General features: G+C 46.9%; 1 protein-coding gene across 2 annotated transcripts in view; it reads left to right on the top strand.

Annotated features, from left to right (window-relative positions):
* PRKCA (protein kinase C alpha) overlaps window positions 1-24,521 on the top strand; it is a 386,490-nt gene that overhangs the window by 304,298 nt on the left and 57,671 nt on the right. For both annotated transcript variants that reach the window (XM_080924536.1, XM_080924535.1), the window contains exons 6-8: window positions 6,428-6,584; window positions 7,583-7,717; window positions 7,913-8,009. In XM_080924536.1, the coding sequence (XP_080780662.1) occupies window positions 6,428-6,584; window positions 7,583-7,717; window positions 7,913-8,009 (389 nt within the window). The remainder of the gene's footprint in view (window positions 1-6,427; window positions 6,585-7,582; window positions 7,718-7,912; window positions 8,010-24,521) is intronic.

Below are 24,521 nucleotides of genomic sequence, written 5' to 3'. Positions count from 1 at the left end.
GAAATCCCAGAACTGTCAGTCCGTCTCTTTACTATGCTTAAGTGTGGGAAGGGGTGGTATGCATGCCTATGCATGTATGTTCATGTATATGCAGAGGCCAGAGGTCAACTTTGGGCATCATTCCAGAGGCGCATTCACCGTCCTCTTTGAGACAAACCCTCTCATTGGTCTGAGACTCACTGTGTAGGCTGGGATAGCAAGACGTAGGTATCCTCCTCTCTCTCCCTCCGTAGCACTGGGGTTGTGAACATGCCTCACCATGCCTCACATGGGTTCTGGAGGAACCCGTCTTGGGGCCTTACACTCACATTATAAATTGAGCTATCTCCTCAGCTCCAATATACTTTGTTTCTTCATCCTGAGAAGACAGCCTGGCTTCCCACGGCTGGACTGGGTGGTGCCGGTGGCTACAATACCGGTGATAATAGTGATGCAGATAGCAAAGGCTATATTAGCGTCAACACTCCTGTTAGTAACAGCAGCAGTGTGACACTGTGAACCACTGTCATCAGTCCAGGTGTTCTTTGCAATATTTTACATGTATCAAAGCATTTAGTTTTCACAGTCACCCCCATGTGATGGGCAACATTACCATCTTTACTTTACAGATAAACTCACTGAGATATTGAAAAAATTTATTTGAAGCCAAAAAGCTAATGTTTACCCACAAATATCTAACCTCAACATGGGGTCTCATTCACAATGCCCATGGGAAGCCAAACACACCCGTAGCAGCCATTCCAGCAGCTTGTATCCATCTGATCAGTTCCCTCAACATTCCTCGGTGTTCATTAGATCCTCAGAGGACTCAGGTCTCTGGGGGAGCAACGTACTTAAATCAGAGAAAGCCTGGTGATGCCACTGCTACCTGCTTGCCGGAGTCCTTGCCTCTACTTTCCCCATGTCCATCAGAACCTGGGCAATACCATTGGCCTATGGCTGAGGCCGACGCTCCATTCATTTGTCTGGAGTACTGTCTTAATTTCTTCTCCTGGTACTGTGATAAAATATTCTGGCAAAAGCCACTTAAGGAAAAGGGGGTTTCTATTAGCTCATAGTTCAAGGGATATTCCATCACGGTAGGAAGTCAAGACAGCAGAGCTTGAACCAGATACCTAATTCCCTTTCTTCTTTCACACAGTCCAGGATTCCAGTTAGGGGACAGTGACACCCACAGGTCTTCCCATCTCTAGTAGCATAATTAAGATGACAGCGTAGGCACACCCACAAGTCCATCTCGAGACTCTGTCAGCTCCAAGATTAACTTCAGTCATCACAGATACTCCAGGCTCCGATTGCCTCCTCACATGGCTGCTCAGCCCTCCAGTCCGATGAGCTCTCCTAACTCCTAGATGTTTACATATAACACACATGTTCTGGGCTCACTTAGCCACCCCGAAACAGGTAGCTCACATGGGTGCATCTCAGTCTTCAAAAGCCTATTTGCATATGCTTTATCTGGAAATTATATCTTACACTATGCAGAAATGATATAACCTTGGACTCACACTGGTTTTTCTCAGCCTTAGGCTTGGTATCCTATAATTCCAGGACAGCCACCTCAAAGGCAAATGTGTGAATACAATTAATATTTAGCTTTTCTACTAAAGTTCTGGAGTGACAATTTCTGTTCTGGAATGGCCAAAATACCACAGCACAGATGTGTTTCTTCCACAGGTGAACCCTTCTCTTAATGGTGTAAAACTGTTAGTGAGCTTCAAGGAGGCGTTTTGTTTGTTTGTTTGTTTGTTTAAACCATGGTTCCTCCACAGGGCTTTGGGCCCATTTGGGAAGGTCCTACTGCGTGACATTAGAGATGCTGCAGGTTATGCACAGAGATGTGTCTGCACTGTAGTTATGGCGACTGCCTTTGGGAACTGACTTAACATGGCAGGCCTTGGGTGGAGGTGGTTTTTGTGCATTTGGAGGTCAGAGGTCAACATGCGAGTGCAGGTTCTCATGGAAGTCTGAGGAATAAAATCTCCCTGGAGCCAGAGGTATAGATGGCTGTGAGCGGCCCGCTGTTGGTTCTGGTAATTGCTATGCCTAGCTTTTCCATGTGTGTTGGGGATTGAACTCAGTTCTTTGTGCTTGGACAGCAGACACTTAACTGGCTGAGCTGTCTCCAAAGCTCTCAGGACAGACTTTCTTAAACTGAGCCAGGTAGTGGTTCATACCTTTAATCTTACCCAATGAGGCAGAGATAGGTGGATCTCTGTGAGTTCAAGGTCTGCCTAGTCAACGTAGTGAGCTCTAGACCAGTCAGTCAGGTCTGTGTATTGAGACCCTAACCCTGTGTCAAAAATGAGCAAATAACAACACACAGGAAGAAAAAAGAAACAGAAAGGAAAAAAAAAAAAACAAGAAACTTCATTCTCTACAGTTGATTTACCAAAGTAGCATGATTTGCTGCTTTTCTGTTTTAATTCTGTGGATCAAAACAATCTGGTTCTGGTAGAGAGTTAAGACAAAAAAGGACACTGTAAGGTATTTGCTGAGACTGTCCTTCAACCCATCACTCAGGCTGTGGAACATTCCACATCCCTAACCACTGTAGAGTGAAATTCCTTCCCAATGTGTTGCCAATGTGTGGGGAGGGACCACTGGGGTCATAGACTGATGGAGGCATTTTAGGACCACTGGGGACACAGGCTGATGGGGGCACTTGAGAGCCATTGGTGACACAAACTGTTGGTGGTACTTGAAATGGTTTCTGCAGGTTCTGAGCTGGCATTAAAAGTGTTATGTTGCATTATGAGAAAACTAGTCTGTCTCCATTTTCTTTTATCTCCCTTGTGAGGTAGAGGGGGGCTAGGGCATCCTTAGCATGCCAACCATTAATTTCCTCTTTGTAGGCAGGAGAAAGCAGGCTACCCCACCTCTGTGTGTGGCTAGAGACACACCAGACTTTCACTGCACTCTACTTCCTGGGAACTCTTCAAAGGCAAACGCCTTGGTTTTTCACTTCTTATACCTTGAGGAAATCTAAAGAAAGCTATGGGTAATAATGAGTCTGCATGGGATGACAGAAGTGCTGGCTGTGCGTTGGGGACGCCCGTCACGGGGAACCAAACCTTCTGACTATGGCTTCACCAGAAACCAACCTGTGGAGCCTAGAAAACCCTAATGCCTGGGCCTTAACCAACCAAACGGGCTTGATCTCTTACCCATAGCCACAAATGGGCAGGACCAGAATGCATCTGTGGGCATCCTGAATCCTGAGCAGATGCCCCCCCGCCCCCCCCCCCAGTTGGTCCCAGTTCACGTGTCCTGCCTGCCATGAGTAATGGGACACTGTTTCCCCGCTGCAATAAGAAACTGAAACGTGGGCTCACTGTCTGCATCAGTGACATTTGGAATTGATAACTCTTTTTATTTTCAGCTCAGATGATAATTGATAATATCTCGGCAGGAAACCAGAATATTAAATCCCATCCAGATACCAGCTCAGTGCAGTTCAGAAAAGACCGGCCTTGAGCGAATCCGTTCACGGCCTGCCTGTGAATGGGAAATATAAAAGTTGCTGGCAGGAGACAAGCGCCCCCCCCCCCACAGGATTCTTCATTCCCTTCTGGGATGTGACCTTCCAAAGCCTCCAGTGTCAGACACACAGTTTCAGATTCTCCCTCTAGAGTTGGGAGAGGCCTGTGGCCCCTTTGCGTTGCTTGCAGGGTAATCCCATTCTACCAGCCATCTTTTATTCGTGATAATTTGGTGTCACCAGGGATCAGACCTCCACTACCGCATTAACTAGACCTTGGATTCTCACGTGTATTCTCAAGTGGCTGAGACCTGGAAGAACTCTGACTCAGTTCAGATTTTTTTTTCAGTGGTTTGTGGAGACAAGTCTAAGATATTGTGCCTGGCTTAGGAAACATTGAAGAGGAAGAGGGGCTGACAGATAAACCCAAGCACAGATGTCTGTTGTGACATGGTGGCGTCGAGAGAGGAAAGGGAGATGAGCCTGTGGAACATCATTATCCAGGCCTACCCAAGACCCTCTTGCTATTCCAGTGTGGATGGGTAAACTCTCACGGGCTCCACCCCTAGGTGAAGAGCTACAGGCAGGTAATGACTTCTAAGAGACAGAGTCAGTCTTCCCTACTAGAGAGCCCCATCACAGCTAATCTAGTCCCGAGTGGTCAGCCCCTAACTCATACATACATTAAATGGATTCAGCAGGTTATAGTGACATGTGTCCACCCGTGTGTGTGTGTGTGTGTGTGTGTGTGTGTTGGTCGTGAGTTTGAGGAGGTACACAGGAAGAGTTGCAGCAGGGACATTACGATTACAAATGGTGTAAATACTGTACCCATGGATAAAATTCTCAAGGAAAATAAAAACAAATATTATTTTAAATGTGTTCAATTCAACTGGTGGCGGTGGCGCATGCACGCCTTTGATCCCAGCCCTTGGGAGGCAGAGGCAGGAGGATCTCTGTGAGTCCAAAGCCAATCTGGTCTACAGAGTTCCAGAACAGCCAAACTACACAGAGAAATCCTGACTCCAAAACAAAACAAAAGCAAAACAAATTTGAGATACAGTGAACATCCACATGATGCAGTCTCCCTTCTTTACAAGTTTCTTGGCTACATTAGATACTTTATACACATTATTCCATTTCCTTTTCCTTGTACGTTCATATCACCAGAAATATGGCCCTATTCATTTTTCTAGTTAGAGAAATGGGCTTGGGGACTCCATCCCTAAGGCTCAGGGTTACACCATGAAGGGTAGATTTAATAGTAGAGACCTGGCTAACCTGTGCTCTTTTGGCCCTTGAGCTGGGCAGGGCTAAATGGAACCTTATGGGAGGAATGCGGAGAGTCCAGGTGCACCATGGGGAAGACACCCTCTGCCTCTCCATGACTTGCAGACCTCACCTGACCCACGCGCTCCTCAGACCGTTAGAATGCAGTGTCCAGTCACATTCTGATGTTAAAGACATAAGGCTGTCAGCCAGCAGGAATCAGCACCCCATGGGACACCAAACTAGTGGGGACAATGCTTGATTTTGATGTCTGCTTGTAGTGACATGCTGCCATACCTGCGTCCAAAGACCCAACATCTTCAGCATGACTCCATCCCTCCTCTATTTCCTGCCCACTGCCAGGTCTGGGAACTTCTAAATTTCTTCTGTAGTTCTTCGTAATCAATCTACTTTGATAATCTGTGCTAACAGGCCATAACTCTGTTGGTGTAGATTGGCTTTCTGACATTTACGAACCATGGAGCCACCCGAAGGCTTGAGGATTCTGACTCAGTAAGTGATGGTCCAGGGGCCATACCATGAGAGCCTCTGGATTAGAGAGCCTCCTAATAGAGAGGTGGTTGCATATCAATAGTATGTGACCAGTCAAAGACTTCTGATGATTTATTTGCCTTGTCAGGAAGATAGTGAGGGAGACATACCGCAGCAGGCTCAGACTCCTGACCTTTATCATCAGCATAGATGATGACTTCTTGCACTGATGTGTAGCTGCTTTAGACAGCCAGCGGCATCTAAGAGCATGTTCCCTGGAGAGCGGGAAGTGGCTTTTCTTTGCAATTATTTGTTGACTCCCCTGTCATAACTTCTTGGGCCAGAATATATACTGGGGTCACCTATGGGTCATGTTAAAGTGAGGGTCCAAAGTTTGCCATTTTGAGGTGGGGTACAAGACACTGCCCTGGGAGTGAACTCAGGGGTGATGTTTGATGTACATTGGAGTGCCTAGCTGGGTAGTGGCACATACCTTTAATCCCAGCAATTGGGAGGCAGAGAGGCAGGCAGATCTCTGTGAGTTCAAGGCCGGCCTGGTCTGTAGTGTGAGTTCCAGGATCTTTTAAAGATCAGTTGTTGGACCACCTCCCTTGATCATTCTAAGTTAATTCTGAGTTATTGAGACTTTATCCTGTTCTCAAGGGATCCCAAGGTACAACCATGGTTGGGGTCTGCCAGGTTTTATGAAGAATGATAACACTTTGTAGACACTGATTCACATGTGTAGCTCTGTGGGCCAGGGCCGACTGACTGCCCAATGGAGCAAGGGCCCCCTTTCCCTCTGGAAAGCTAGAAGGTCACTTAAAATGTGTGTTCTGCCTCCATAGGTCTGAAGTGTTCCATAGGTCTGAGCATTTCTATTATCACGCAGAACGTGGTTAGCTTAGGCTTGTGCTGAGTCAGGAGGCTGGATTTTGAGGGCTCCCATGACACCCACTGACTGTTAGTGAAGGTGGTGAACAACCTCATAATGAGTAACAAGGGCCTCTGATTGATCTCTTCTTCTCTCAGACAGCATCAGGGTACTCTTGTGCCTCCGCCCTTCCAACTGCTGGAATTGCAGGCAGGTGCCACTCCGTCTGGCTGGGATCAACACCTTCAGCCTGGTGTCAACACCAATGCTGATTCGGTGATGTTTTTTATAATCTCTTTTTCTCTTCACAGTACGAGATGCAAAAAACCTAATTCCTATGGATCCAAATGGGCTTTCGGATCCTTACGTGAAGCTGAAACTTATTCCTGACCCCAAGAATGAGAGCAAACAGAAAACCAAAACCATCCGCTCCACACTGAACCCTCAGTGGAATGAGTCCTTCACATTGTAAGTGCTTCTTCCTCCGCTGGGGTGAGCTCTGCCCCCGCCTACCACATGCTGGAGGGGAGTGGGGGCAGGAGGTGGCAAATGTCTCTACCTAAGTCCTCATTCCTAAGACCATCCCAGGCCACTGCCAGGTCATAGCTGCCGTCACTTCTGTTTGATAGGTTGGGACTTGGTTTACCGGAATTTATGTAATGCAAACCCCAGGTTATTATTATCACCTGCTCTGTAACAAACAGATGTGTTCCATCCCCTGGTGGGCTTAGTCCTTCTAAGAGCTGGCTACTAATTTAATAACCCTTGTGGCATGGAATAAGGAACCCATGGTGTAGAAAGTACTACTGCTGCTGAAATGAGGAAGATTGGCTCACCTCCAGGCAGGAAAAATGTCACCTCCGGAAGGAGGTGATGTTTGAGCTTTGTCTTGGAGGACTGATAGAAATGCCAAACCAGAGATGAAAGAAGGGGAAGAATAGTAAGAGAGAGTAAAGAGTCAGGAGTGAGGGATCATGCACAGCATGGAGCACAGCACACAGCAGGGAGCACGGCTCACAGCAGGGAGTACAAGAAGTCCATGGGGACATACTCAGGAAGCACTTCCTCTGTGAACATTACCAGAAAGATGCCTGTCAGAGAGAAGCCGCTGAGCTCTGCTCAGTAAAGGGCAGAAAGTCTGTATTTTAGACACTGTGAGTCCTGCCTCTGTAGCCAGAGCACCCATAGATTATATAGAAACAAATAGCCAAGGCTGAGTTCTAATAAAACTTTATTTTTTTTATGTTTTGAAGCTGTGTTCTAATAAAAATTTTTATTTAGATCAATAAATAAAGTGACCAGACAGAGCTTTTGTAACAGCTAGCTAGTATGAAAGGCTGATGTCCTGTAGACACAGGAAGGAAATTAAGGATATCATTTCAGACACAGACTGTGGGGCCTGTTGATGTCTCCCAAGATGACATGACTGAGGTGCCTTCACGCATTGTGCATGTCTGTCTTTGCAGCAAATTAAAGCCCTCAGACAAAGACCGGCGACTGTCCGTGGAAATCTGGGACTGGGACCGGACGACACGGAATGACTTCATGGGCTCCCTTTCCTTCGGTGTCTCGGAGCTGATGAAGATGCCCGCCAGTGGATGGTAAGAATGCCCATGAGACCCAGCATGTTGCCATACCCCGGGCACTGAGAGAAGCCAGGAACAGGCTGGCGATAGCCCCGCATTCGACGGTGGGCTCTGGTTTCTGTAGAGGCATCTCTCCAACAGCCTGGCCAGAGGCTGAAGGAAAAGAGCCACTGGCTGGCCCTTACCCTCCCTTCTCCCCTGTCCTTGAAGGTACAAGTTGCTCAACCAAGAGGAGGGTGAATACTACAATGTGCCCATTCCAGAAGGAGATGAAGAAGGCAACATGGAGCTCAGGCAGAAGTTTGAGGTGAGGACTCCCATAGAGCCCAGGCAGAAATCTTTCCTCCGTGGGAGGACCCAGTTCTTGTGATACCACTGGGAAGCCCTAAGCAGTTTTCATGCTAATTCTTGTTTACTCCATTGACAAACACAAATGTCCTATGTCACAGCTTTTGTTTGCAAGCTGTTGGTTTTCTGTGTCTCCTGCCCTTTGGAGACTGACGTTAACGCAGAGGTGAGAACATGGCTGGTTCCCACAGAAGAAAAGAGTCTGTACCTCACTGGGGTGATGGCAAGGTTGAGAGTGTACGCCCCTTTCACAGAGATGCACACTTCCAAGAGGGACTCCCTGGGGAGCAGCTTGCCTACAAATTATCTTCCACTCCAGTATCTGGGGGGGCAGGGGGAATTCCCTATTGAAATCTGTTTGCTTTCCCTATAGAAGGCAAAATTGAACTGGTTTTCTTCCGTGGGTTGAGCTCCAGCAGATGTTCCTGTTTAGAATTCTTTTTATTTTTCATTTTTTTCTCCAGACTTTATTGAGGCAGGGCGGACTCATGCTCTCCTCCTGAATGGGTTTGTGTGTTTGCTTTCTGTCCTGATTTCACCTGTCCTTTCCCCTTCTCTCTCTGCTTCCCTCTTCTTCTGTTCCTCTATTGCTTTCCATCTATCTCAGCTCACAGTGAACATTCTTCTCTCTATACCTCTGCCTCAGGACCCCAGCCACCATCGCTGATGCTTTCTGCTTTTCATTACTCAGCATACGGCCATTTGACCACATTAGTTAGTAGCCTCCAAGGTCTGTGTAACTACTAATCTTTCTCTACAGACTATACAGCATTCCCTGGAAATCCCAGGAATCCTAAAGTAACCTGGGGGTGTGGGGTGTTACAGAAACATTGAAATCGGTGGGTGCTGATGGTCCTTCACCTGATCACATTGTTGCCTAAAGGAAGCAAATATCAGACTTACTGAATTCCAAAGGATGTAAAACAGAAAATTGTTCAAATTCTTTCCGTCATCAAGCTGGTGATATTTAGTGGGTGTCGATGTCAGTGGTAACGCCGAGGGCCAGGCTGCCAGGTTTCCTGGCTTGAAGTGAGTCACGGATACTGAAGCTAGATGACACAGCACCAGCATATGTTGGTGAGACAGCAGGGAGTGGCGGGGATGGGTGAGCCGCTGACTGTAAACCCATCTAAAGGTGGCGGCCAGGCCAGAGACATGACTCTGGAGTCCAGCAATTGCCTGGCATTCTCAAAGCCTTGAGACCTACCCCCATTAGCACAAGATAGAAAAATAAGTGATCGTTCCTGTTTCTGAGGGCCACATGGTGTTGGTCAACACACATGGAAGTCCATGCTGCTATGTGTGCACGTGTGCAATTTCCTGAAGAAGAGCCAAAAGTCCCACCCTTTTGTAGCGTGTCTTCTGGTTTCTTTTAATATTCACAGCCAATTAAAACTTACAGTCCTAGGTCAAACGTCCAAGGGTACTTTCAACTCAGGTAAGACCTTTCTGGTGAGACTCAGCCTATAGTCTCTCCTACCAAAAACTACAGGAGAAGAGACTGTAGCAGTGGCCCAGAAGTTAATTCTTCCAGAGGACCAGAGTTCGATTCCCAGCACCCATGTCAGGCGGTCGATAACCACCTGTAACTCCAGCTCCAGGAGATATGTTAATGTGTACACACAAATAGACACACATATACATGAAGAAAATTTAAGTGCAAATATTTAAACCTGCAGAAGAGGGCTGGCAAGATGGCTCAGAGGTTAAGAATACTGGCCACTTTCCCAGAGGTTCTGAGTTCAATTCCAAGATGGCTTGCCACCATCTATAAAAGGATCTGATGCCCTCTTCTGGCATAAAGGTGTACGTGCAGACAGAGCACTCACATTAACAAAAATAAATAAAAACTACAGGATAGACAAGAAATACATGTTTAAAACTGGAAACCTGAATGAAGTTCTTAAAAGACTTTTAAGGGAAGTCAAAAGCAAGCTTGAAAGTCAAAGTTTGTTGAGCACAGCCCTCCCTACCTTCCTCCTTCTTCTAAGCTGCATCCCAGTATTTCCTTTGCACATCTTTTGGCTTTATTTCCTGGATTTCCTTGGATGGCGACTGCTCACTTGCTGAGCATCCTGCCAGCGTTACAGCAGGAGACGAGGAGAAGCCTGTAGCGGGTAGAGTCGGAAAATGCTGGGATTTCGTGCAACTCCCGTGCTGCGTTTAAATGGAATCAATCCTCTGGCCTGACCTCAGACAGGCACGTAGTCCCGTGTTCTCGGTTCTGTGTTCTGGTCTGCACCTGTGAGAGTGGCAGTCCTCCCATCAGTGGCTAGTGGTGACAGGCTGACAGCAGTCTTCCTGTCACCATGCATTCTTTCTACTTTGCACCTTTGGGCTGTACGCAGGTTCAGCGCTGGGCTGTCACTCGCTAAAGCCGAGCACAATTGTTAATCTTCTCAGAAGCCAGCATATCTCAGGGGCCTCTCGGTATCTAGAGCGGTGGGATCTGAGCTTTTGACAGGACACTGGATCTGCAATGCCTTGGGTCTCACTCACAGATGGCCTGGGCTGCAGCTTGTCCCGTAGGCCGAGCTTTAGACACGCTTATCCATTAGTTATTCTGTCTGTGTTTGATTCTGCTTTGGTGGCATTTGGACTTTTAGGGGCGGGGGAAGTCTATTTAGATAGCTCAGGCTGCTCTCAAACTCAAGATAGGCCTCCTGCCTATGCCTCCTTAGTGCTGGGATTACTGTTTCGGTAAATATTTAGAAAGGGGTGTGACCGGTTCCTGCATGTGTGGATCCACACTGTCCCTGGCTCTCTCTGACCCAGGCGGTTGCTCCCACACTAGCTCCAGCATTGTAGGGCCATAGGAACTTACACTAATTTATCTCAGCGGCTCCACGCTGGCCCCCAGGGTTCTCTCTCACCCGGGTGGTCTGAGAGCTGTAGCACCTTGCCACGAGGCTTTCACTCACAGTTCCCTTGGCAGGTTGTTACCACACCAGTCCCACACATCCCAGTTCTGTGGTGGGCTTGGTGTGTCCCGCCACTGCACCTTCCCTTGAACTTGATTAAGTTGCCAGATGAAAGAAAACACCACACAATAACCTCTGATTCAATTGATAAGGTATAATTTTCCCATCTAGACAGCACAAAATCATGTACACACCCATCCCTTAAAAATATTCAAAATAACTCTTATCTATGATCAGAGAAGAATCTTTACATCTGCTTCCATGTTGCTCCAGCTCCTCCTCCTCGGTCTGGCTCCTTCTCTTTGTTCCCGCCCATCCTTCCTTCTTATCCAATGACAGGCCTCATTTTATCTTGTACCTGCCTTCCTACATAAAGACATCATCTTACAGATTACAATTATGAAATCTGTCCTACCCAAGCATCTCTGTGTTCTAGAAGGACTTAACAAGCTGTGCTTTCATGGCCCTCCCTACGACATTAAAAGTCACTCGGTCTAATAAAGGGTGGGGGGACAAAATGAGCACTCACAGCTCTATCCACCATGTTACTATTCCGCGGATAATTAGATTTTTTTTTCATATTTAAATTGTTGATTCTAGAATCTTGGCAAACAGAATCATCTGTGAGCAAAGCTGTTAGGAGCCGAGGAAAAATCCAAGGATGGTTGGAAAAGCCTGTGCTTGGTCCCTGTGGGCTCTATCAGGGCTGTTCATCTACCCAAGAGACAGCACAAACCAGGGCCGTGACCAGAGCATCCACAGAGAGTGTCTCTGTGGCCTTTTCATCTGGTCCATGTTTGTCTTTGGGTAGAGCACACACAGTCCCTGCGTCACAAACTAAATTGCATGCCTTTTCTTTTGTTCAGTAAGTAGGGCTCCACCAGTGACCAGAACAAATAGCTATATTTCCTGTGGAGTTGTGTTCTCTGTCTCTGTAGACCCAGAGATGAAGCAGGGAGACTACCGAGAAGTAAACGAAATATAACACTTTGCACTGCTTTGTACATTCCCAGAACCTCCTAGAGCAGCCATGATTCCTGACTACCCTCCCAAACCCAGGTCTCTATTCCTACTGTAGGCTCATGGTCAGTACTGAGAATGGGAGGAGGTGCCAAGGATGGGTTACCTCTGGCTCAGCAAGTCTTTCCTGTAAAAGGTCAAATCATGTCTGCAGGCCACAAAGTATCTATCACAATGTTTACGCTATGCACTGCAGCACAGAAGCATCTGGGGACAAGTTGTAATAAATGAAACTGTGTTTCAATAAAACCTTATTTGTGAAAACAAGAAGCAGACCACATTTACCCATGAGCCATGGTTTATTGACTTCAGGTTCAAGCCTACGTACCCTGGAATCAAGTCTTGCCAGTTCTTAACAGTATAACCTGTGTTCTTAAGTGTGTATGGCCATATCAGCACCTGGATGGATTGTTTTTAAAATCAAACCAGTAGAGAAGTTCTTAAAGCACGCGTACTATACAATGTTTTTTTTTTTTTTTTTTTGTCAAGTTACGACCATTATTAGTATAGTTTAATGCAGAAAGTGATTATTGCCTAGACACTATTATTTGAAGTTGTCTTAAAGTTTTCTCGCAATGAGTGATTTTTCGTGTTGACGTTATACTCCACACATTGGTTGGATTCCCTGCCATGCCATCTGCTCTGTTATGACCGAGAGGTGGGAGAAATCCTCGTCAGCGTTCCTCATATCTCCAGGGGGAAAGGCCCTTGTGTGGATGCAGATCGTTATCTCGATAGTGTGCGTGTGTGAAATGGGTTTCTGAAACACATTGTGTCTATACATCAGGAGTGTTTTGAGTCTGAGGCTGTTCAGATGACCCCTGAATAGAAGGGACTATCCATGGCTATCAGAAGTGGAGATAGGACCCCACACTGCACACAGACTTCTCAACTCAATGGTTTGGGGTCCTGGGTAAATATTCAAAAGTGAACTTATCTGACAGGTGATTGACAGGAACCACAGCAGGATAAACCACACAGGCTCCTCCTGTGGAAGCCCTGTGCTGTCTGTGAAATGACCGTGTTGATCTTTTACAAAAGTCAAGGGTGAAAATTGTTCACATCTTAAGCTGTACCTGCAAGCTGCGTTCAGCTTTCCATTTGAAAAGGAAGGAAACAGATATTTTTCAGGCCACATCCCCTCTCCCCTCTCCCTTCTCCCCTCTCCCTTCTCCCCTCTCCCCTCTCCCCTGGGGCCATCTTGGATATGTTCCTTAAACTCTGACTTCTGTTTTACTTGTTTATAAACGAGGAGAGGGATAGCACCTGCCGAATGCATAAAGGATTAAATTATATTGCTATATAAGTTTATACAAATACCTAGGAACATAGTAAGGGCTTATTCCATGTGAGCCAGGCCCCCGTTTCTTTACCTTTAGGTATATGCTTGTGTGAAGTAGACATTTGCCTGAAGTCAAACTCCAGTGCTCCTATCTTGCTCATGTTTGTAGCAAATAGGCTGTAAGGATCACTGGATCACTGGATCCCTTCGCTCCACAGGTTGTTCCTCTTACCTCCTTTCTCTCTGTTCCTGGCACTCAGAAGGCTGTTGAAGGGCACTGAGTGTGAGCTCTTCCTTGATTACAAGCAGCATCACTTCTGAGGGGCCTGCCTTCTAAAGCTGATGCTACCATGACCTGACTCCCCAACATAAGCATCTGGGATCAGGTACAGAATAGCAAGCCAAGCCCCCATGGTAAATCTGATTTCCCCAGCCTTAGACCACGTGGATTCATCCTTTATAACTGATTTCACATCCGGCCTCTCCATTCACACGGTCAAAGAGGACCTTGAGCTATTGGTTGAGTCAGCCCAGATCAACCATACATGTCCACTGCTTATAATTTCAGCATGGCACTGACCAAGTGATCAATTAATCATAAGTTCCAAAAGACAAATCCCTGCATTTTCCTTTGCTTGAAAATCCTCTTGGGCTGCACTGTATAATTATTGGATAGGGGCTGGCCATATGAGACCTTGGAGTATTTGAAATATGTATTAAGATGGGCCTTCTTACCATCACAGCACATGGGAGACACAAAAAGGAGGATCAGAAGTTCAGAACTTCCTTTGGTATGTAGTGAGTACAAGGTCAGCCTAGACTACCTAACACTACAACTCAAAACAAAGGTAAACTATGTGTAGTCTGATCTAAAATAGGTCCTTAATACAAAATGCACAACATTTCAAAGGCATAGTAACATGAAAAGAGTGTAAACTGTTGTAATAATAACCTCATGGCTACTGTACACTGAAGTAATATCTTGGATACATTGGCTAAGTAAACTACATGGTCAAAGATTATAATTATCATAGAGATTTTATGTTACAACCCCGTATGAACATTGAACATAGCTTCTAAATTAACTTCAACTATTTATGTTCATGCACTTTTTAGAAATATAAAACATATGTACATGTGTATATATACATTTCTATTGTACATGGCATATCTAGAACACTCCTCTTAGTTAATAGAAACAGTATGTTGTGGGCCAGCAAGATGGCTCAGCAGGTAAAAGGCACTTGCTACCAAGTCAGACAACCTATGTTCAATCCCTGAGACCCATGTGGTGGGAGGAGAGAACTGACTCCCATAGGCTGCTTTCTGACCGCCACATTTGGACTTAGCCCACAGATGCAGGCATACTCATGCACGAAGGTCAGAGGGCAACCTTCAAGCGTGTCCTCTCCTTTCTCCCTGGACCACAGAGCAGGGTCTCTTTGCAGCTGCACAGCCCGGTTCGGTACTGGGAGCTTTTGGAGGCTTCTGCCTCCACCTTTCATCCCCCTACTGCTAGTCACTGGGATTGATGGCACTATGCGTGTCCCCCATGTGGACACGTGCTCTGGAGGGCTGAACCTGGATCATCAGTCTTGCACAGCATGTGCTGAGCCCCTGAAGGAAAATAGACTTACCTCTTGGCTGCCACCTGTCTGCCAAGGAAGTGCAGGATAGATCCAAGGGAGGCCCCTCTGGGAAAATGGTGTAGCAAGTGGGCACCCATCTTCCCCATCCTCTCGGGATGCTGCTGGGCAACCACTTCTTCCTCTCCCCGCCCAGATTACTGAGATCGAAGGCCCCAGAGGGTGGGAGCAAGGGACAGAATTTTGGGGGCAGCCCCACAACCGGCTCACAAGTACTCCAGACACAGAAAAACATGCTATGTGCCTCTGTAGTGTTTTGTGTCACTGTTCAGAACCGTGCAAGGTTCTAAACCAAAAGAAGTCAAAATACATTTGGAGGTTGTGAGGAGCTAGTCTATGGGAGAGCAGTGGAGGGACTTGGCAAGTAGATGCAGAAGCTACAAGGTCACCCTGGAGATACTCCCAGTGTCTGTTTTCCTTTACTCTGAGAAACTATTTACGACTCTCTCTTACTAATGAGCAAATTAATAGAATCCAATCACTACCGAAGTCAAGGTACTTAAGTCAGTAAAGAAGAGATTCTGTGGATAAGTTGTACGTAGAAAGAGAGAGCAGATGTTTTCCTCCTTTATTTACTATTGCCAACATTGGATTTTCTGAAAGCCTCCATTGTCTTTGAAGACTTTATCTAATTTGCAATGTTCTTTTCCAGATGGGGAAAAAACAGCCCATTGGAAACTCTGAGATAAATCGTAGCTATTTGTTGATTTGATCAGCCTTGTGATGGTTACTATAGAAATCTGAGTTTTTTCAGATGCCCTTTTGCCACAAAACAGAAATTTAATGTGCCCCTGGTATGAATCCTATTTCTTTGGTCCCTAAATAGCTACTTAATTACTTTGTGAACTAGATAATGTTAAGGGGGTAAAAAAAAAAAAATCTGTTAAAAGGGAATTGGTTAAGAGATATTTTAGTGTTTGTACTTCAGCTTGGTTTTAGAAGCAAAATCTTAAGCCCAAATAGGATATGAGTTAGAAATTGCTTCCATTAAATCATTTGTCAATAGCCCTTAGCACTGAGCAAACCCAGAGAAAGTCTCTGAGGGTCACAGCCCAGGCTTGCTGGTCATCATGGAAGGGAAGACCACACTGGAGTCCTCTTACTGGGCATGTGTTCTCAGTTTAGTTTAATTTGGAAATATGATATATAATTTTGTTGGGAAACAAAAGGAAATAAAGACTATCTATTCTGGCTTTTTTACTGTCCTAACAAATTCCTGAAACCGTGTGAAAAGCCTTGTGTTGTAGGCATGACTTCGTGGGTGGATGCCGCTGAGTGAAGACACTGCAAACATAATGCTAGAAGCGCTCTCCCTCCCTCCGTACCTAGGCTCTGGTGACCTTAGAGGTCAGGGTATGAACGAGGACCCTGGATGTGTCCCTTCCTTATCAGGAATGGGAAGAGGGGAGAGAAGAGAGAGTATCCCTTAGCACAAATGGAGGCATTGAGAGTAAGCCCTGATGTGGGTTTTTATGGCTCTCTTTGGGGACCTGAGCAGAAGGAAGGTGACAGAAGTCCCAGGGTACAAGTGAGCCTTGCTGCTCAAGTGCTTATACATGCATGCCTTTGCACATGTGCACATATGAATACAAACACACACACACACACACACACACACACACAGGCACAACCCAAGCCAGGCACACAAGTCTGTAGCATGAACTACCATTGAGGATGAGGCAAAGATTCAAGACAAGCCTGGTAGACATGGTGGTGGGAAGAGCGCTCATCCCATTTTTTACTGAGTCAATCTGCATTTAACTGCCGGGTACCCACTACATCTTCAGCAGTGCTGATTGACAAGACAAAACCGGTGGCCAGTGACCAAGCAGATTCATCCTGTACAGCTGCAGTGAGGTGAGGAGTTAGCGGAGCAAACAGGGACCCATACCAAACCTCCTTTGTATGACCTGTGAAGTAAGAACAACTATGTTTCAAAATGTCTTTTTACCCACAAACCAAAAAACTATAATGTTGTGAGGCATGAAAATTAGGTGAAAATTAAATTCCCATGTCCCTAAATAGAGTTTCTTAACAGGGCCACAGTCATTCCCATGAGCATTTTGTCTGGGGCTGCTGTAGTTCCTGGAGGCAAGGTGGAGTCACGATCAGAAGGAGTGTGTGGCTGGCCCTCTACAGAAGATCAGGGATGCCAGTGTTAGCAGGACTTAATTAAGTGTATTAGACCTGGGAACAGTGTTAAAGAGCATCTTTGTTGATGGGAAAGGAGCAGCCCAGAAGGAACACAGTTCCAGAAGGAACAAAGTCAGTGGGGCAAAGACTCCGGTCTCCTGTCTGAAATGGTGCCTGTTTCCTGCCTTTTCCACTGCTCTATCCTGCACCTTTCTGAGCATCTGTGTGTATGTGTGTGTCCACCCACTCCATCCCCACATGCACACACACACACACACACACACACACACACACACACACATATGCTCCCACACACAAACACACGTTGATCCATCTTGGTACTGGCTTATTTTCTCCTCCACTTCCCTAAGTCCCAATCACATTAAATCTGTGTTGACTTTGATGTGATTCCCAAACTGCTTGAAATTTATCCCATTATACAAACTAAGGGTGGCTTCTTTGCTAGACACACCTATCTCTGAGGGTGGTTGGAGGCCATCCGCAGAGAGCCATTTTGGGGTCAAAAACTATCCTACTTTTCGTGTTCAGAGCCCCGTAGCAGTTGGGTACAACCCACACAGGTCAAGAATCCGACTGCTGTCAGAGGTAGGCCATGCTTTCCCACGCTGTCTGTGATTCCAGCAATCAGGATCTCTGGGGCGTCTCTAGCAAGTTACATGCATTTGCCCTATGTCGGGCTCCCCTCCTGGAGGTAGGGTGAGGGGAAATGGAGACAGGAGACCCCCACTACCTTCTGTTCACTCTCTAAACAGGACCCAAGAGTCTCAGAGGGTGCAGAACGTGTTTCTCCTTCCACGTCCCCGTAGGTGAGCAGGGCTGCAAGTCCTCTTTGTCTACTTGCCGGTGACTCCCACTCCCTACACTGAAAGCATTGCCACTCTGATGTTATTGCGTGGTATCAACAAGAGCTTAGGACCATGGGGGCCTCAAGAAGCCAAATTGGGGGTGCTGAAGATTTTGGCTCAGTGGTTAAGAGTGAGTGCCTATTGCTCTTTCAAAAGGCCTGAGTTCGATTACATCACCTGTGCAGGGGACTCACACTACCTATAGCCCAGCTCCTGAAAACACAACCCTCTGGATTCTATAAGCACCAGCGCTCATGTATACATTCCACGCACAGCCGTAGACATATACACATAAGAATAATGAAATAGACTTTTAAGTCGGGCCTGGTAGTGCACACTTCCAATCCGAGCACTCAGGAGGAGGAAGCTGACAGCTCTTTATGAGCTTGAGGCCAGCCTGTTATACGTGATATAGGCTGGCCAGGGGAATGTAGTGAGATTTTATCCCCCAAAAAAGTTTTTTTTTTGTTTATGAATTCAAAATGGCAGCTCCCAAAATGAGGTTTTGATGACCTGTGCCTGGGACACTTGTAGGTACTTGGGGGCTTTTGCTTATGTCCGTGGAGACAGTCCCCTTATCCTTGGAGAGCATTGTGATGTATACGTGACGGTGACATTTCCCAAACTACATAGGCCAGAAGAGTGTTGGAATCCAGGAACTTGGTACATTCAATGACTCCCATGTCCTTTGTCCTTAACACAGAGGCAGCAGTGCGACTTCGTAGCATTCACCATCTTGACTCCTGCCACCTGGATGTCCAGATGCACAGCCACAGGCCCACACAGTGTTCCCTAGATCCCCTGGGGGGCTCCAGGCTGACACCTCCCATGTCTTCCAGGAGATTTCAGGGTAGTTTAGTATGACCAAATATAACCAAGCCTTGGGCTTACTTGTAGACCTATTCGAGTCCAAGGGTAGCTGCTCAGTGGCTTGTGGAAGATTCTGGGGTTGCAAAGCACTTGTACTGAGGTATATCCCCTGGAGGTATTTCTGGGGTGACCTACCACAGATAGAAGTAGTTGGAGGCGGGACTTCCTAAAGCTTGACAGGTACTTCCTGAGCTCACCCCAGAGGCAGGAAAGCAAAGAGCGGCCACTGACGTATCAAAACGCCTGGCTTATTCTTCCAACTTCAAGGTCCCACTGGATGTTTTTGTTGTTGGTTGGTTCTTTTTAGACACTTTGGAGATTAAAATCCCTAGCCAGAAAACAAAGCTTTAGTGGTTAGAATAAAATACCTTATTTTAAGAATAATTGAAGGTTAAGTTCTGACCTAAGGCCTCACAATTGGGAGATGTAGAACTTCCCATTTCAGGAGACCACACCTTAGCTACTCTGTCTCTGTCTGCCCAGAAGTTCTCAGCCTGTGGGTTGCGATGCCACCTAAGACCACCAGAAAACAGTATCTACATTACGATTCCTAACAACAAAATCACAGCTCTGAAGTAGCAATACAAATCATTTTATAGATGGAGGTCACCACAGTGTAAAGAGCTGTACTAAAGTGTCACATCACAGTGTTAGAATGGTTGAGAACCTGGCCTTTTTCCCTCACTGGGTCCGATCAGGTTTAGGAATGCTATGGCCCGTTCAGGCTGTGAGAATTGGGCTGTGAAAACCAGGCTCTCTGACCTCTGTGGCTGCTTCCGTCATGTTAAGAGTTTACTGTCCCTTATGATAATACTTGGGATGGTGAAGCTTTCTAGTCACAACGGGCTTCTAGACAGGAGTGGGGAACTAGTGACCTGACCTTCAGTTAACCGGGATAGGATAACGCCTATTTCCTGGCTTATTTTACTGGGAAAATCTCAGGCATCTCAAGTTTGTCAGGAAAGCAGATTTTGTTAGGAGCATGGAAATACTCAGGGAAGAGTGCTTGTGCATGCGTGCGCGCGCGCGCGCGTGTGTGTGTGTGTGTGTGTGTGTGTGTGTGTGTGTGTGTGTGTCTTGGGTCTGATCCACAACATGGGCTAACAAATTCGGCATGGAGGAGGCACATGCCTGTAACCCTACCACTAAGAAGGTAGAGGTACAAATCTTAGTTCAAGGTCACCATGAGCTACATACCAAGTTCATGACCAAGCTGACTTACAAGAACCTTTAGTGGGTGGGGAGTCACTTGGGGAGGGGGGGGACTTGAACTGGGAAAAAGAAAAATGACTTAGGCTGGTTGTTTTATTCTAACTTTTGAAGCGTAATCAGTGTGTAAAATCATTGAGAACCCAGCTATGCCCTCTCAGATATGTGTACTAACAAGAATGCCCAGTCACGTGGATTGGTGCCTAGCAAAACGCATCCACAGGTCCAGTGGAACTGTTCCATACAAGACCATGTTAATGTGCAGAAATGTTCTGGGGCGGGTGAGAGAACAGGCCTGGCCACGTGTGGCTTGGTCCCAGGATTTTCGTTGTTCTAACAAGATGAGGTGGTGCTGTCTCCCGCCTTTCTGCATTCTAAATGATGTGTAGGTTGGTGGGGCTCTAGTCTCACAGTGCTGTATGCAGATGAATGTAGAGTTCAGAGTTCCTTTCGAGAGCTCTGACTCCTCTGCGGACCCCCCCCCCCACGGTTGCCTTCAAAGGCCTGTTTCACCATGCTGGGCTTCTTTGGAGAAACAGCTTGGGGTTGGCCCCACTTGAATACACTGTGCTACCTTCCCTTGGATTAGCACCTTGGATTAGCGCCCTCTGTCTCCTAAGGGCAGATAGTTGCCTCTGGCCACTCCGGGATGTGAAGACAGTTTCTGCTTACAAACACTTCCAAGTGGATGAACGGAGCTGAGGGAACCCTCGGCACCACCTAGACATTTTTGCCTGTGTGATGTGACAGGCCTAAGGGTTGTCTCCTTATCCTTCTGTTAGAAACGACACTTCTAGAAAGAAGTAATGTTCAAATCCTAAGGCTGAGCTTCCTAATAGACAAGAGAATAGAACACAGGCGTGACCGAAAACGGAAATAGCCGAGGCTGGAGAGATGGCCCCACGTCTCCCATCCTGTACCGCTCTGGCACTAACCACCCACAATTCCATGGGATCCAGCGCCACCTTTTGGCCTCAACGGGCACCTAAGTGCACATACATACATGCAGGTACATATTTTTAAAAAAAAATAGAGGGGGAAGGGGAAAATGAGTCAGAGCAAAGCTATCAGCTCTCCAGAGGTAAACTGAGGACCTTCCCAGCTACCCCCTCTCTGAAGAGATCTCTGCAGCTCTCTCTGCAGCTCTCTCATCACTCACTCTCACCTTCCTTGGTGCAGCAGCAGGAGGTGTCACGTTCCTGAGCTAGAGCCCTGCTTTGCCACTGCCAGGCTGTGGCCTTGGCACTCTGTCACTTGTCTGGCCTGCTCTCCTCAGCCTCTCCACATCTGGTGTGGAAGAGGTAAAAGCCCCAGGCTTGCAGGGCTGCATACAGTTAAACAAGTGAATAGAAAAGGGACTCAGAACAAGACCTCTTCCTACCCTGACCCAGGAAGTAGGAAACAAGAGCTGCCTGTGGTGCTGTTTTCCACAGTAGCCATCTCTAAATGAACCCCAAACTCTTTTCTACCTAGGTCTGAAGCCCCCATTTGTACACTGGATATCATGTGAATTGTTTTTTTCCTTTCGTTTAAAAAAAAAAAAAAAAGGTTTATTTTATGTATGTGACTGCACTGTCTTCAGAAACACCAGAAGAGGGCACCAGATCTCATTACAGATGGTTGTGAGATACCATGTAGTTGCTGGGATTTGAACTCAGGACCTCTGGAAGAGCAGTCAGTGCTCTTAACCACTGAGCCATCTCTCCAGCCCCAAGTTGTTTTTCTTATCGCTCTAACAAAATGCCTAACAAACAGCAAGTTAAGGGAGAAAAGGTTTATCGAGGGACAGAGTCCGTCACAGTGTGGTAGGCACAGTGGAAGAGGGTGAGGAAACTGGCCAGATTGCCTCTGTACACAGGAAACAAAGGCTGGGAAGGAAGTAGCGCTAGGCCCATCCCCACTGACCCAGGTCCTCCAGCAAAGCTCTTCCTGATAAACGTTCCAAAACATTCCCAAACAGGGCCACCAGTGGGAACCAAGTATTCAGACACATGAGCTTGTGGGGACAGATGACATCCAAGCCATAGATAGCAAAGGGAGGCAGCGGGTGAATGGTTTGCTCCGAGTCTCCATCGCGGAAAGGCTGCATGGCTGAGTTCACTGTGTGTTACACCACAGAGCCTCCCCCGACGTGTTCTGCTTGCTCTGATTTTATGTATTCCTTGTGCCCATTTCATGATTGGCCCCAGGAGAAGAGCCCTAGCTTGTTCTGCCCAAGGCAGGAAACGTCACCAGAGTGGGTATGGTGCACCCCAACACCTCAGCAAAGCTGGAGTGCAGTCACCCCTCACACCTCAGCATGGCTTTGCTCTTGCTTGGCCACAAACTAATCTTTACCTCGTGGGCTTTTCTGAAAATGAATGTTGGCAACTAGCCCATGCCTGCCCCCAGAGACTGACGTGTCTCTTAGCTGACAGGCTACACAGAAACAAGCAGGATCTTTGGTGTCAGCGAGGGCCATAGGTGAGTGGCCACATTTGCACAAAACGATGGCTTGGGGTGGGGGTATGAAAAGAAATGCCACCCTGGTCCCATTTTTTATCTGAGGTCATCTTTCTGTACCCAACAAGGTTCCAGTCCCTACTGTAGTGTCTGTGAAGTTCACAATAACACAATGGTAAGGTCCCATTTGTTCTTTCTTGGACTAGTATCCAAAAGTCCCCATCCACCTTCGAAGCCTCTGGGTCACACCTGAAGGACCCAGGATTTCTGGTACGTGGTGAGCATTTCCACCCGTCCATCTTCCGTCTTCCCTCAGAGGCTCTCTCCACCCTGAACCTGCTTGCGCTTCAGATTGCTCCTTTCTGCTACAACCTGCAGCAAAGTCTATACCTCAACATTCCACAGCCTCCCAGGACCCCAGACCCAGACTGCCACAGAAAAGTCTCTCTCTCTCTCTCTCTCTCTCTCTCTCTCTCTCTCTCTCTCTCTCACTCACTCACTCACACACACACACACACACACACACACACACACACACACAAACACACAGAGTTTCTTACACCAGGCTGATGCCCCCCTACACACATACATACATACATACATACACACACACACACACACACACACACGAGTCTCTTACACCAGGCTGATGCCCCCCCACGTACATACATACATACATACATACATACATACATACGAGTCTCTTATACCAGGCTGATGTCCCCCTACACACATACATACATACACACACACACACACACACACACACACACACACACGAGTCTCTTACACCAGGCTGATGCCCTCCTACACACACACACACACACGAGTCTCTTACACCAGGTTGATGCCCCCTACACACATACATGCATACATACATGCACATACACACACACACACACACACAAATGGATTTACACCTCTGTCTTACACTGAAACTCCCTCTTCAGAATCCCCCATTCCTCTGAAGACAACATTGGCAGCAGAACCCTGGGGACTGCTTGGCTCTTCATGTGTCTACCTCTTTGGGGAGTCTTCCTGCTGAGGCTCCATCTCTTTCTCTCTAAGGATCCCGAGTCCCTTCTGTCACCGCTTGCCGCTTGTCAAGGCTATGGCTAGACGCTGCCATCAAAGCAGCTCCCAGTTTCGGTCCACTAGAAATAAAGGATCCAGTTCATCTGTGCTGAGGTAGCATTTCAGTCCATTTTACAGAAGACAAAACTGAGGTCCCAGGAAAACGAAGGATACCCTGAGGTGTCACTCCAGTCTGTCGGGCCCCACATCATTCTCGAACACCCGCACCTGTTCCGGGGGCTGATGGCCGCAGACTTCAGAGAACACAGAGCGGCAGCTGCAGCCCGGTCCTGGAAGCAGGTGTTTCACGGCCTGTAATTAGATGCCTGAGCTTTAAAAACCAGGATGTTTTTTTAAATGTCCCATGAGCCTGGGCTAAAACAGAACACTGTGGAAGTTCAGTGCTAAATTTAACGGCAGTTGGCTCTCCTTTTCAAAGTGCCTGCTCTTGTCAATTAGAGAGGTCTTAGAAATTTTTTGCATTTCGGTGGTTGAAGAGGTGAATCCAACATTTCAGAGGCAAACTCATAAAAGCAGAAACAAAGACCTCTGTGTAAAAAAAAAAAAAAAAAAAATCACAGGTTTGAGCCCCCTTTGGGGAGGATGGGGGGGTACGGCATGGTACTCTGTTCACCTTTCCCTTTTCTATCTATACAACCATGGAGGAAAGCAAGCTTCTTGTGGGGGCTATTCAAGTTCTAGCTGATCATCCCAATATTGGCTTTTGTTTGTTTGTTTGTTTGTTTGAATTCTGCCCTCATGTGAAAACAACCATCATCGCTTAGAATTCCCCAGGCTGCATCTCCTCTTTCTAAAGTAGGTACTGTGCTTCTCAGCCCACTCCAGGGTCCCTGGCCACGCCCACTGCCTCCCCTCTCTTCCAATCCATCCTTAGTTGTGTGGCTTGCAGGGTCTGGGTGTGGAAGAAGGTTTTAGAACATTCAGAAGACACAAACGTTCTATGATCTTTTGAGCTTCGCAGCTTCCCGTTAAGTAGCGCGCGTCTGG

Source organism: Micromys minutus (genome assembly GCF_963924665.1).
Source record: "Micromys minutus genome assembly, chromosome: 10".
Lineage (NCBI taxonomy): Eukaryota > Metazoa > Chordata > Mammalia > Rodentia > Muridae > Micromys > Micromys minutus.
Note: the sequence above shows the minus strand (reverse complement) of the source record. Positions and strands in the feature narration are given on the sequence as shown.